At 37.9% G+C, this 14,455-nt stretch overlaps 1 protein-coding gene across 2 annotated transcripts in view; it reads left to right on the forward strand.

Moving 5' to 3' along the window:
• The first annotated feature begins 2,004 nt into the window (after window positions 1-2,004).
• LOC102603653 (WD repeat-containing protein 48-like) overlaps window positions 2,005-14,455 on the forward strand; it is a 25,767-nt gene continuing 13,316 nt past the window's right edge. The window contains exons 1-14 of one of the 2 annotated variants that reach the window (XM_006357665.2): window positions 2,005-2,186; window positions 2,427-2,536; window positions 5,850-6,008; window positions 6,426-6,491; window positions 6,630-6,719; window positions 6,866-7,168; window positions 7,270-7,367; window positions 8,458-8,493; window positions 8,718-8,838; window positions 8,958-9,194; window positions 13,089-13,184; window positions 13,302-13,367; window positions 13,548-13,586; window positions 13,660-13,794. In XM_006357665.2, the coding sequence (XP_006357727.1) occupies window positions 2,438-2,536; window positions 5,850-6,008; window positions 6,426-6,491; window positions 6,630-6,719; window positions 6,866-7,168; window positions 7,270-7,367; window positions 8,458-8,493; window positions 8,718-8,838; window positions 8,958-9,194; window positions 13,089-13,184; window positions 13,302-13,367; window positions 13,548-13,586; window positions 13,660-13,794 (1,545 nt within the window). In that variant the 5' untranslated portion in view covers window positions 2,005-2,186; window positions 2,427-2,437. The remainder of the gene's footprint in view (window positions 2,187-2,426; window positions 2,537-5,849; window positions 6,009-6,425; window positions 6,492-6,629; window positions 6,720-6,865; window positions 7,169-7,269; window positions 7,368-8,457; window positions 8,494-8,717; window positions 8,839-8,957; window positions 9,195-13,088; window positions 13,185-13,301; window positions 13,368-13,547; window positions 13,587-13,659; window positions 13,795-14,455) is intronic. The other variant, XM_006357666.2, reaches the window with a different exon arrangement.

Here is a 14,455-nt window from a genome sequence, read left to right on the forward strand (position 1 = left end):
GGATGAGCACCCATCTCAATTCATATCCACTCGGTGCTTAGCATTATTTCCCACAGATTACTTTACATTCATTACATTAGTTCATTATGGGTTAAGAGATTGTTACTAGACACTCCGCCTCAACTCATGGATGAGTATCCATCTCAAACCCAACATTCATTAAAATGGGATATAAGGATTATTACTAGATACTCCGCCTCAACTCCCGGATGAGCATCCATCCCATCCCAACATTCATTCATTCATTCATTGGAAAGCTCATAGATTCAAAGATGAGAATAGCCTTTCACCTAAGAATCCCCTTATTGTGAGAAAGTCCTTTCACAACAAGTCATTATCATTCATTAGAGTACAATTGAGAATAGCCCTTTCAATAGACTCATCATCATTAACATTATCATAGAACTTCATTCATGAGTGTGTGTGAGCATGTGAGAATAACCTTTCACATAATCATCACCATTCATACAATTGCCTTTCAAACGTGATCATAATACATCTATAGTAATCACACACATAAACTTCACTTCATAAGCATACATAGTAATTAAACACATCCACCTTTCAAGTGGATCAATCGCACAAGAACAATTATATTACAACAAGTAATTGGGTCATAACTTGCCCTTTCAAGGCCATGATCACAAATCATCAACTCACCAACAATTTACCATAATTAAGGTATAGATAATGATACAATTCAATAACCCAAAGCAATTTAGACATACTCCGTTCATAAGCTTTCATAATCATCAAACCCACTTCATAACGGCACAATTTAGGAATTGAGAGAATTCATGGGTTCATAGAGTATTTTCATCATAAATAATCAATTAAACACTAATACAATCATAATTTGTCATTAGAAACCATTTGAAAACGTTTGATGAAAGAACCCATGAGATTGAGTGAAACCCTAGATTTTTCATACTTTGAAATCACTTTGGAATTGGCTCCTTGAATGAAAATTTAGACAAGGATCAAGACTACTATACCTTGCTATTGATTCCCCACGAAAATCCTTTGGAAACCTTGAAGATTTGACCTTGAAAGCTTGAAATCTTCACCTCTAATGGAGGTTTCTAGACAGAGAACTTTTGAGAAGAGAGGTGGCTCTTGATTTTTGGGTTTTGAAGTAATGAAGTCTAAAATATGTTTTAATACTTTAAAAACCCTTAAAATACCATAAATAACTAATTAAAATCGTCCCCCAACCAAACAAGACTTAATATGAATTTACCAAATGACCCCCACACTTGGCCGCAACTTGATAGCAAAACAGTTGGTGACTCACGCCCTAGACCTACGGACCGTGTTGTTGGTCTGTGGTCTGGGGCTGCAGCTTGGTTCATGGGCCCTTGACCTACGGAGGCCATCCCGGGGGTGTGGATGGACCTACGGGGCGTGGACCCCTTCCGTAGGTCACCACATTTTGGCAACAAAACTCATTTTGGGGCAACCTTAGGGTTAGGCTAAGGATTCTCCTCAAGGACCCCTAGGGTGGTCCTTGGGGAGTCGTACCTTGACGTTTAACCCCTAAACCCCTCAACCAAAGCCCGGGACAACATCAAACCACCTCAAACCTCATGACAAACTCACACACTCACTAGTTAGGCTCCGGTTTCACTTATTCGTTTTATGGGTCGTTACATATTTCTTTAAAAAATCGATACCGATGAAGTTGAAAGAAAAAAAATGGATGAAGAAGAAGATGATTAATTAAGAACTATCTCTTCAATAACCTGCAATTGATGAATTGGAAAGAGAAAATATTTGAAATTCAAAAGCTGAGTGGCAGAGGTAACTGATAATACAATGGAGTAATTTTAGGAGTGAAAAAAAAGGATGAAAGATGTGTATTTGGGGCTGTTCTAAGTGATGTATCCGGGAAAGGAGATAATGTGAGTGAAAAGGGGATTTTTGTTATTTTTTGAAATCATAAAAAATAATAGAAAATATGGTTTTAAAAAAAAAAAAAAGAATCCAAAAATCATTCCCATCCAAAAACTATCAAAGCCCTAAAGAAGAAGACCACCCCTCCTCTCTCTCTCTCTCACACACACACAGAATACTTTATTCTGCTTTCATTTCCCAACTGTCTCAACCGCGAAGATAAATGGAATTTTAGCAAGTGAAGGGTTTGTGCTGACTGAAATCCGCTGCTTTGTGCACTTTTGATGACGTAGGTTGATCTTCGGCTCTTCAATTCACTTCTTCTTCTATCAACAATCCAATTTTTTGTACCTAAATAGAAACGTTCTCCTTATTTGATCCTATTATCTATTGATGTTGGCCAAATTATGAACTCATTTCTTTGAGATGATCCTATGGCGTTTATTGATTAAGAAATAGATTCAGCTACAAACTGAATTAAAAATATGTGTGTAATTGGCACTTGTCCAATTTTTCTCTTCTTTTTTCTTTAGGGATATCTGCAATGCACCGTGTAGCTAGTGCAGGCAACACGTCCACTTCTGTGCGGGCTCGCAAGGAGAAGAGGTTGACTTATGTCTTAAATGACACCCATGACACTAAGGTCACTCTTGTCTTACTATATCACCTTCTCTTGTGTAATTATCTGTTTTCCCTTTCTTGGTTGCTGGATGCTCTCACTCTTCAAAAATACTGTCATCACAACATTTCTTGGAGGTTCAAGCAGCATGCCTCTGCAGTAGTAGCTGAACTCACCAGGGTGGAAGTTAGTAGAATAATCCATTAACAGCTAAATGGGGCCTTTTAGGTTTCCCTTAATTTGCTTGCCTTTTGTTTTTTCTTTCTGGAGCATCACCCATGTGATCATCAATTGTCTTTCTCATTTAAGTTATCCAGATGATATCTTTTAAGTCTTTTTTATTTGTGGATATTTATTGTTTCGATGTGATGAGCCCAGAATTATCAAAGGCAAAAAGTGCAAAAAAGCTCTAAGGTCTGTTAGGGCTTTAAGCGCAAATAAAGCGGAGACTTTAATTGAAAAAAGTGCAAATGGACAAATAATACAAATATATATGTTTAGTCCAAGACAATTATAAACATTGTATGACAAATACATGACCAAAAAAGTTGAAAAAACATTAGGATAAAGTGAAATATCAATTGCCCCAAAGCCTAGCTCAAGTGGCAAGAAGTGGAGGATTTGTGGCTTAGGTCGTAGGTTGAAGCCCCACACCATGCAAATCGAAACCCAGTATTTAAGCGGAGAAGGGTAGAGGGGCGGGCCCATTATCCATCGAGTTTAGAAGGCTGTGATTGGACAAATTTCTCGGTTATCAAAAGAAATAAAAAATGAAGTGAAATATCAATTTTTAGTGTCATTTCTTCAGAAGAGGCTCATTGGCAAGGAAAAGTTTGCTTTAGAACCTTAATGACGACACTAAAACACACATAAAGCGAGGTGAAGCGCTCAACACATTTTGAGCCTCGCTTCAGGACTTAAGTGCGCTTAAAGCACGCATTTGAAAACACTAAATGAGCCGTGATAATACAAGGTGAAGTATCTTATTTGAGGTTTTACATTCTTAACAACTGTCATATATACATGACGTGCGCTTAGTGTGGAATAGTGGTGTGGGTTGCTCCTCTACAACAACAACAACAACATACCCAGTGAAATCTCACTAGTCATATCCTTGTAGTTCTAGCCATATATTGTTTGTTGTGTTTCAATTATCACATTGTTTTGTTGCGGTTACTGCTTCTTTCTTGTAGACTTTACACTGCTTTCTTATTAACTGCTATGCTCTCTTCATTGTTTTCTCCTTATTGCACTTGGGTTTGGGGTTGCTCCTCTACTCTTCTATTTAAATACTAGACTTAGTGCACTAGCTAGGATTTGAACTCATAACATGCGCCTACCAGCTACCACACATTCTGCGTTGTGCTACCTTTGTCGTTGAATCAATGCCTTTGGAGAAACTTTCTTGTGCTACTTATAGCATCTAACACCGTTCACGTGAAAAAAATCAAATGGGCATCATGCCTCTAGGAACCTATAGGTCTGGCATTTCATTGCCAGAACACAAAACAACATACACACACTGTTTCTTTCTCTCTCTATCTCTTTGTGTGTTTTATCTATGTTCAGTTGGACTGACGGACAATCTCTTGAGGAAGAAAAAGAAGAGCAAATGAAGCTGCACAGTAGAATTAATGTAAAATAATGGCTTAACTTTTTGAAACATGTTCAAGTTTACCTTAGGTTATATGCATCCTTTGTGTTCAAGTCTTTATGTCTTAGTTACTGGTCTGCTATTTAGGTCTTCTAAAGAGGTTTTCCCCCCTCAACTTTATATATGGCTTATTGTAGAAGGTATTAGGATGAATCTTTAGTTGATACGTATTTGGCATTGTGGTAGAGTTGGATGATATTAACAAGTTGAGCGTGAGTCTGTCATTAGAGGACAAGTCTCATGACCAGTTTTCTGATACAGTTGTGATCGGCACTCAGTGCCTTTATGTGACTGAGTGATCCTTCTTGATTTGGCTGCTTGGTTCCATCTCACATGAAGAAGTGGACATAGTCAAGCTGCCTAATTTTTTATCTCCCCTCTCATGCTTCCTTCTAAAGTATGTCTTCAAAAGTGGGGTTGTATTTGTGCACTCCTCCTAAAAAGATGCCTTGTCCTCAAGGTGGAAGGAAAGGAAACTGTCCAGCAAGTATGTCACAGTCTTCCCCTCTAGATTCTTCAGCAGTATGATGATGCCATTGAAAGAGTAATTCTTGAGTTGGAATCCCGGATTCTTTCATCCAAAGGTGCAACAAATTTTTTAGTCTCCACCGTAAATTTGAAACCAGCAGAAAGCAGTAAAGGTGGAGGGATGGAATGTCGAATGGCCATGAGCGGGGGTAAAGCAATGAGACATGGAAAATTTGATGTACTGTGCTGATGGAGGTAGCTGCAGTCCATAGGCTGGATGACCTACTTTGCAAACAATTTTATACGGACCAATATATCAAAGAGAAAGCTTCTCATTAGGCCGTTAGGCTAGATTCTTCTGATGTTCAGGCTGTAGACAAAGTAGAACAACATCACTCACACTAAAAGGCAAGTCACAGCACTTGGAATCAGCTTGGGATTTCATGCAGGATTGAGCCTTCAGAGGGTTGGAATGCAATAACTTTAACATCTGGTCACTGGCCAAGAGTTGCTTTTCAAGATCAGCAAGTTATAAATGGATGCAATGGTGGCGGTTCCCTTCCATGCACAACCTGATAAGGAGTCATATTGGTAGAGTAATGGTAGCCCTTGTTGAAACTTGAAACAATGCAAGGAGTGGACTCCTTAGAAATACTCTTTTCTTTTTTCAAAATTGTCAAGTTTTAGCTTCTCCATAGAACTTGTATCATTATGGTGACTTGGATAAAGACTTACTTTTCCCTTTTTATTCTTGCATCTACTTGAAAATTTCTGATGTCATTTGTTTTATCTCCCTTGTCTCTTCTGTCTATCTCGTCTTTGTTTGTAGTAAAATATCATTGGGTGAGGGGGTGAAGGTTCTTGAACAAAATGAACCAAATATTATTTAATGATATTTCACATTTGAAGCTTCTGTTGATGAAGAGGTACTTTAAACTTTACCAAAGATGTAGTGTCTCTGAAATATATTGTCAACCTGTTTTCTTGAAGATTGTTCACCTTTCCTTGAGAATTTCTGGCTAGTTCATCATTCATGGTTATATCTGGCAAACTATATGAATTTTGCGTCTTTCTAGCTGTTATCTCTGCAAGCCTCCTACTATTCTTTCTACCTTGTGGTAATTGTGAATCATGAACAAGTTCTTTTTAGGTCGTTCGTTTTTAATACTCTGTTCAGTGAGTGCTTACTGTTCTTTCTTTTCGTTTCTGTCTCAGCATTGTGCTGGTGTAAATTGCTTGGCTTTGTTGAAGTCGTCCTCACCCGGTGGGTCTGAGTACCTATTTACCGGGAGCAGAGATGGCACTTTAAAGAGATGGGCATTGGCTGAAGATGGTGCCACCTGCTGTGCTACATTTGAATCCCATGTTGATTGGGTACTGTTCAAATTCTCTTTCCTCGCTAGGTCTTGTATTGTACTAGCTTTTTGAATCCCACAGCACTAGCATCAGTTTAAGGGCATCTACTAGATAAAGTCATATCCACCATATGGTATATAAGAATCAGTTGACTTTGAGCACCAGATAGTTTCTTTTTTTCTTTTTGTTTTTCCTATTTCTCAAATAAAGGTCACCAAATTCTATTTTCAAGTACTTTATGCAGTGGCCCATCTTAGAATGAAATTTAGTCTGTTCGATGAAAACTTCTCGTTCCCTAGGATATGCCTGGATGTGCTATTGACCTGTCCTCCATATGCTAAATCTTTTTTTGTGTAACTGGCTGTTTTCATATTTTGTTTGTTATGTTTCTTATGCATAACTTAGCAGTTGTCTTGTGATTCGTAAATTGTGCAGGTAAATGACGCTGTTCTTACAGGCAATAACACATTGGTTTCATGCTCCTCAGACACCACTGTCAAGGTATTTATGTTCGCCTCTAAATTTGGTATTCCTATTTGCTCACAAATTCTTACACACATTTCTATTACTTCTCACTACGCAACTTGTTTTCTGAATTTTTTTTCTTTTGTTTTTGGGAAATTTCTGTTGGATTATCAGGTATGGAATGGCTTATCTGAGGGATCTTGTACCAGGACGCTTAGTCAGCACTCTGATTATGTCACTTGCCTTGCTTCAGCAGAAAAAAATGTAAATTCTTCTGCAAGACTTTGTTGGCATCATAAAAATTGCAGTGAATCATTAACTTCAATTGAAGCTGGGACTTGAATATTCAGGCTGAATGTGGATTTAATTAAATCTACTTTCTGATTCCATTTCATTATCATTAATGATAGAGCAATGTTGTTGCATCTGCTGGCCTTGGTGGTGAGGTTTACATATGGGACCTTGAAGGTGCACTTTCCCCAACATCTAAGTCAAGTGATGCAACTGAGGAAAACTGTTCAAATGGTGTCAGTGGTGCAGGAAGTTCACTGTCCATTACAAGCATCCACCCTAATAGTTTGAGCAACACCATTTCCTTGCACACCCAGTCCCAAGGATATATTCCTGTGTCTGCAAAAGGCCATAAGGAGTCAGTATATGCATTGGCAATGAATGACAGTGGATCCCTTCTTGTTTCTGGTGGAACTGAGAAGGTATATTCTGGTAGTTAGGTTAGTTTTTTATCTTTCAAATTGTACAGTTCTTATATTACCAAAGCAGCTGTAGCAATAACTACTTTCTGAGTTTCTTTAAGGTTGTGCGTGTCTGGGATCCAAGAACTGGTTCGAAGACCATGAAGCTAAAAGGTCATACAGATAATATTAGGGTGCTACTTCTTGATTCTACTGGCAGGTATGCTGGAAAAAATGATGCCTTAAAGATATTTTAGGCTCGCATTGCCAATTGTTATTCAGCTAGAAGCATTTGGCTTCCAACTATTATACATAGTTGATATATACTCCGATAAGCATGGTGGAAGACGGATTTGGATTCTTAGGTTTAGCCAAGTATCATTGATGCATGTTACTTTACACTCCAGCAATATAAAGAGGAACAAATGTTTGTTCATTTCCTCTAGCTTACGAGGGTGGCAGATAGTGTTTTTAAGGGGTTGCTTAAAGCACACTTAAGCCTTGAAGGTCGCTGAAGCTCAGATAGTGTGTGTCACCATGCTCAATTAGCTCTTTAGTGTAGGTGTCAAGGTGCTAAGGCATGTGCACCTTCACCATAGCTTTTGTCTTTAAGGACGCAACACACACACACACACACACACACACACATATATAGGGATGGGGGCCGGATCTTTTGCGTCTCCAAGAGACCGAAACAGAAACATTGACAAATGTTATTGCTAGATGTTTATGGTGGGGATGGATGAAGTATATCTCGGTGCTGACATTAGGAAATGCATGGGGAGAAAATGACCAAAATGGTCCTTAATGTTTGGGTAATGCTTTATTTTGGTCCTCAATGTATGTCACTTGATTGATATGGTCCTTAATCTTTTTCCCTTTTTATGTTCAAATTTAGACAAGCAATTAATCAGTTTGGCTCTGGATGTATTTTATTCGTGTTTTAGTTGGAAAACTTTGTATATGTACTATGTTGCCCAGTGAAAGATTTTTTTTGATGCATGTGCCAAATTGTTTTTCTGTTTTCTGTTTGTCCAACAAAAGTAGAAGCGTAGTTCTCATTTTTTTTCAATTGTCTTTTGATAGAGACCAAATGTTGTTTGTTTTCACCTAAGCCCTCAGAAAGTAACATTTTTATTTGTCTCATGTGGGTTATTTAGTTGTTTCTTCTTGGTTTTGAGTTCCCACACTTGTTGGCTTTTGACAGTTCACTATTGCATATGAAGATTGAGCATTAACGCTTGCTGTATTTAGTAAATGTGATTTTTTGGGTTCTTTTAAATGATGTCCTTATCCTGTATTTTTTGTAGGTTCTGCTTATCTGGGTCCTCTGATTCCATGATTAGGTAAGGAGTGCTTGCATCATACTAGGGATGGGTGGAGGGTAGTTGAATCTCTAAGTACTGCCAAGTTGATGAGAAACATGCAATAAACAATGCCTGGCTTCACTACATTCAATCATATTTATTAGGAGTAGTCAGTCACTCATTGCTGTCCAAATCTTGCAATTGTTATTTGCACATTTTGTTTTATATGAGAGTTGAACCTTTACTTTGCCTCCAATGATTAGATTATGGGATCTGGGTCAGCAGAGGTGTGTGCATTCGTATGCTGTGCATACTGATTCTGTATGGGCACTTGCTAGCACTCCAACATTTAGTCATGTTTATAGTGGAGGAAGAGATCTCTCTGTAAGTGGACTCTTACAACTTATCGAACATGCTTTCTCTTGCTGATTTCTTTTCCCAACTTCTTAGACTTCTATGCTTACTAAATCATCCTCTTGACGAAAAAATGCTTGTACTTGTAGTTGTACTTAACAGATTTGGCAACAAGGGAAAGTGTCTTGCTTTGTACAAAGGATCACCCTATTTTGCAGTTAGCATTACATGGTGATGGCATGTGGGTGGCCACAACTGATTCTTCTGTACATAAGTGGCCAGCAGAAGTGCATAATCCCCAGAAAGTTTTCGAAAGAGGGGGTTCGTTCTTAGCTGGAAACTTGTCCTTTTCCAGGGCAAGGGTTTCATTAGAGGGATCTACACCTGTGAGTTAACTCCAACATATCTTTATATAATATCTTTTCTTGAGGTTACAACAGACATGCCTGAATGCATGTGCAATTGCAGTCATGGGTTCAAATTAGTTTCTGTTTTCTGCATGGTCATTATGATAAATTGAGCTTATGAGTCTTGGAAACTGGAGCCTGTTAAATGAGGACACCTTAAAATATTTTATTGTCAATTGTTTTTGTGAGAAAATAAGAGTTTTAGAGAGAATTAAGCTTGATTGTTCCCACAAGCTATTGGGGTTTAAATAACTAGGTTTACTTGTCCGAAAAAAGAGGAAAGGAAATGAATACCTAATTAAATCTAGAGTAAATCAAGCTACCTACTATATTTACACATGCTATAGAATATTCCCAGGATTCTAACACTCCTACTCAAGCTGGTGCATACAAATTATATGTGCCAAGCTTGTTACATATATAACTCGTTCTTGGACCAGTTAGGGACTCGGTCAATATGTCTGCTAGCTTATCACATGACCGCACAAACCTTTTGACGGTGTCTCCCGATAGTACCTTTTCTCTAACAAAATGATAATCAATCTCTATGTGTTTGGTTCTCTTGTGAAACACCGGATCCAATGCAATGTGAAGTGCAACTTCATTATCACATGCAGGTTCCATTCCTTTAGTATCTCCAACTTTCAACTTCTTTAGTAGTTGTTTGATCCATATGAGTTCACATGTTGCCACTGCCATAGCTCGATATTCAGCTTCTGCACTAGATCTAGCAACCAGATTTTGTTTCTTACTTTTCCAAGACACCAAATTTTTCCCAACTAGAGCATAATATCTAGAAGTGGATCTTCTGTCAGTGTGTGACCATGCCAAGTTTGCATCTGAATATTCAATAATTTTCTCATGTTCTCACTTCTCGGTCTTCCTAGAGTAGTCTTTTCGCTAGAGCAAATTTTATGTACAAAGAATGCGAATAACGACATTCGAATGACTGTCACAAGGAGCATTCAAGAACTGACTTACAACACTAACTAGAAAAGTAATATCAGGTTGATTCAGTGTGAGATAATTCAACTTTCCTACCAACCTCCTATATCTTCTAGGATCGCTAAGAGGCTCCCCCTCACCTGGTAGGAACTTAACATTTGAATCCATTAGAGAATCGATAGGCCTACATTTTTTCATCCCTTCCTTTTCAAGAATATTAAGTGCATACTTCCTTTGTGAAATGACAAATCCTTATTTGGGTTGAGCAACCTCAATGCCCAAGAAGTACCTCAATCGACCAAGATCCTTAGTTTGAAAGTGCTGGAAAAGGTAATGTTTCAATTTGGGGATTTCCTCATCATCATTATGTGTGGTAACAGTTAGAATTGGAATAGGTATATACAATCCTACTTAGAATAGAAATTGGAATAAGAATAGGAATAAGAATAGGAACAGGAATAGTAAAAGGAATAAGAATAGGATTATGAATAGTAATAGGAATAAAAATGGTATGTAGTTTCCTATTTGATAAAGGATTATATTGTAGTGTCTAAAAATAGGGCCTCTCTATAGTAATGTACATACACAACACAATTCAATAATATTCTTCTCTAATATTTTTCACATGGTATCAAAGCCTCTACGATCTTGATAGAAAATCAAAGAGCTTCCGCTGTTGGTGGATGGCTATTACCCATATATACTGTCCATTTGGCCAACAATTATGTTAGCAAAAGTTGTGTCACCGTGTATCTTTCCGGTGACTACTTTCTTATATCTAATTTGTGTAGCACCGTGCCATCTTGGATCATTTGCCCCCACCTTCTTTGGAATCAAAGCTACAAATGTAGCATTAATTTTTTTTTCAAATTTCTGATGAGTGTGGAAATTGTGGAAGGTCAACATTAAGTCCTCCTTTATAGTTTCCCAGAAAGTTCGAAAAAAATTCATTGTGTAACCATCCGGGCCAGGTGCCTTGTTTGCTGCACACATTTTGATCCCTTCTAAGACCTCTTCCTCTTCAAACCTTCTTGTAAGCCGTTGTTGCTCCTCCATAGTAATAGTTTGAACAAAAATATTCAAATTTGGACGCCAACTTTCAGATTCTTTGTAAAGATTTTGATAGAAATCCACAATGGACCTCTTAAATCTCCATAGAATCAGAGGGCATAACCCCATCGATCATCAAAGAATCTATAGTGTTGATTCTCTTACACGCAGTGCCCATTCTGTGGAAATACTTTGTGTTCTTGTCACCCTCTTTGATCCACTGAAATCTGGATCTCTGTCTCCAATGTATTTCTTCATTTCTAGTCGTTTCTTCATACTCCATGGCACATTGTGCTTTCATCATTAACTCATCGTCAGTAAGAGGTCTGGCCTCTTGTATGATTTCCAAAGTTCCAATTTGCTCCAGAAGTTGATCCTTTCTAGCCCTCCAGTTATCTTTATTCTCCTTGCTCCATTCTTTGAGTTTTGCTTTCAAAAGACTCAATTTTGTTGCTAACTTATAGTCTGCTCTTCCTGTCACATTAAAAAAATTCCACCAGTCTTGTACTTTGGATTTGAACCTCTCAATATTCCGCCACCATTTTTCAAACTTGAAATATGATCTCTTGAAGACCTCATCCTCACATGACAACAAAATTGGATTCTGGTCAGAACCCAAACTAGGCAAGGAACTCTGTCTGATTTGATTAAACAATTCATCCCAAGGAAATGAATACATAAATCTGTCAATCCTTGATGTATTTCTATGATTTGACCCTCCTCTCCAAGTGTAAGATCGCCCAAATAAAGGGGGGTCTACTAGCTCTAGCTCATTGATACAGCTAGAGAAGTCTGTCATTGCTCCTGAAAGGCTAGTACAATTTGTCTTTTCTGAAGGGAATCTGGTAGTGTTGAAATTGCCACAAACCACCCAAGGTCCTTCACAAAAGCTCTTCAATGCACCTAATTCTTCCTATAACTCATTCCTTTCATTTCTATCACATGAAGCATATACTACTGTAAGAAACCAAGTGAGATCTACATTAATGCCACTCAACTTGCAAGTGATCATCTGATTTCCACTCTCCACCATCTCGCCCTTCCAAGACCTTTTATCCCACATAATAATTATACCTCCTTTACTACCTAATGCTTCCAGCCAAATTCCTCCCATCCATCTATTACCCCCTAACTGTTGAATATGATCTTCTACTGCTCCCTTTAATTTTGTCTCCACCAAAACTATAATATCTGCTCCCCCTTGTTGTAATCTGCTCCTCATCAAATTTCTCTTGTCCTCCATGTTAAGCCCCCTCACATTCCATGATAGGATATTGAGCTTCATTATAAGTGGGTGATTAGTTTCCTCCCCCTACTTTTTGATTCACTCCGTGGCTCCCTTCTTTGACCAGCTTGCAGAATTTTACTGAGGGGACACACTCAACCAAGCTACTGGCCATGGAAAATGATCTAGAAAGTTAAGGTGCCCTTCAAGGTGGCCTGTTTTACTTGGCTTTTAGCAAAGCAGTCTGTTCTCATTCAGGATAACCGTATGAAGAGGGGCCTCCAGTTGTGCTCCAGATGCTTTTTTTGTGAATGTGAGGCAGAGACAATAAATCATTTCTTTTTACACTGTAAGGAGACAGTGAAACTTTGGCCGATTTTCATCAATATAAAGGGGCAGATTTGTGGCCATGTTTCCATTTTTTGCGTAGACAGCTTCTGCTTTGTATTAGATTATTGTGATTATGATTATTGATAGATAACTGGTGCATCATACATGCAATTACTCTTTTCTTATGCAGATCAGAAGCTGTAGTCAGATTATAAGTTGACTATTCATTTTCGATGTGTGCTCCGCCATCACTATAAGCCCTTCTCCTTTTCTAAAGATAATAAATTAATCTTAAGAAAGTTAAGAATTGGATAATTTTGCAGGTACCTATCTTTAAAGAACCTTCCTTTAGCATTTACGGAACTCCAGGAATTGTGCAGCATGAGATTTTAAACAACAGAAGACATGTCCTGACCAAGGTAAAATGATCTTTTGCGTTAAATTGTGTGGCTAATGGCGTACTATTCTTAATGAGGTTATATTATATTTAGAAAAGTATGATTTAATAAACTGATATTGGATTGTGCCTTTGAAAGGATACTGCTGATACAGTTAAGTTGTGGGAGATCACAAGAGGGGCTGTAACTCAAAATTACGGAGAGGTTAGAATGAAATGTTCTGAGATCTATTTAGCAACAATGGCATGTGTGGAGGATACATTCTTATTTTTCTGAAATGATGATGATTGTCCTCTTCTACTTTTAATTTTATTTTCTGTTGGGGCCTACTTTATAATGTGTGTTTTTACCATGTTTTTTTTTACCTGATTATTTTTGGTGTAGGTTTCATTTGACAAGAAAAAAGAAGAATTATTTGAGATGGTAAGGAATTAGAACCGTTGTAGCAATTCTCCTACTTTTTAATGAATTTTTCTGATACCTTTTGCTTGTTCAGGTAAGCATCCCTGCATGGTTTACTGTGGACACTAGGCTCGGATGCTTGGCTGTACATTTGGATACTCCTCAATGCTTTTCTGCTGAGATGTACTCTGCCGATCTCAACATCCCTGGGAAACCTGAAGATGACAAGGTATTTCCTGCTATGAACCTTTTGCTTACAGTTCACCGTAGTGGTTCCAGGTCCCATATCCACATTCATTCGTTAACCTTGCTCCATTCTATTACCAGATTTAGCCTCATCTAGCTCTTTTTTCGTTATGTTTGTTTATTAAGGACTGGGAAAGATGAAAGTCCAATAGGGACGGATACGTCATTTCACTCCTCTTGATCAATTAGTCCACATCAAATTGGAGATTCTTCTTGGTCTAATTCCATGCCTTATGACAAAAGGAGAGTTGGCGTTTAAGCCTTCGTTCCAATTTATGTGAACCTATTTGACTGGACATAAAGTCTAAGAAAGAAATGTAGATTTTTGAAAGTTGAGATCTTAGTGTTATACATACTATAACATTTGTGACTGTAAAACTTTGGAAACATGTGGTATTATTCCATTACAATTGTGTGGTGTTAAAATCTTCTTATTAAGAGTAAAACGGGGACTCTAAATGGAATTTTTTCCAAATTTAGAAAGGGGTTATTCTTTTTGAAACGGGCTAAAAGGAAATATGAAAGGGAGGGAGTATATTATGAGAGATAAATAAATTGGTAGCATGTCTGAATAGATAAATGGGACAGTTCGTTAAATTTTATGTGAACCTATTTATTTGTCTTATGTTGCCCCCCACCCCTCC

The sequence above is a fragment of the Solanum tuberosum genome, unplaced genomic scaffold, assembly GCF_000226075.1.
Source record: "Solanum tuberosum cultivar DM 1-3 516 R44 unplaced genomic scaffold, SolTub_3.0 scf00258, whole genome shotgun sequence".
Taxonomy (NCBI): Eukaryota; Viridiplantae; Streptophyta; class Magnoliopsida; order Solanales; family Solanaceae; genus Solanum; species Solanum tuberosum.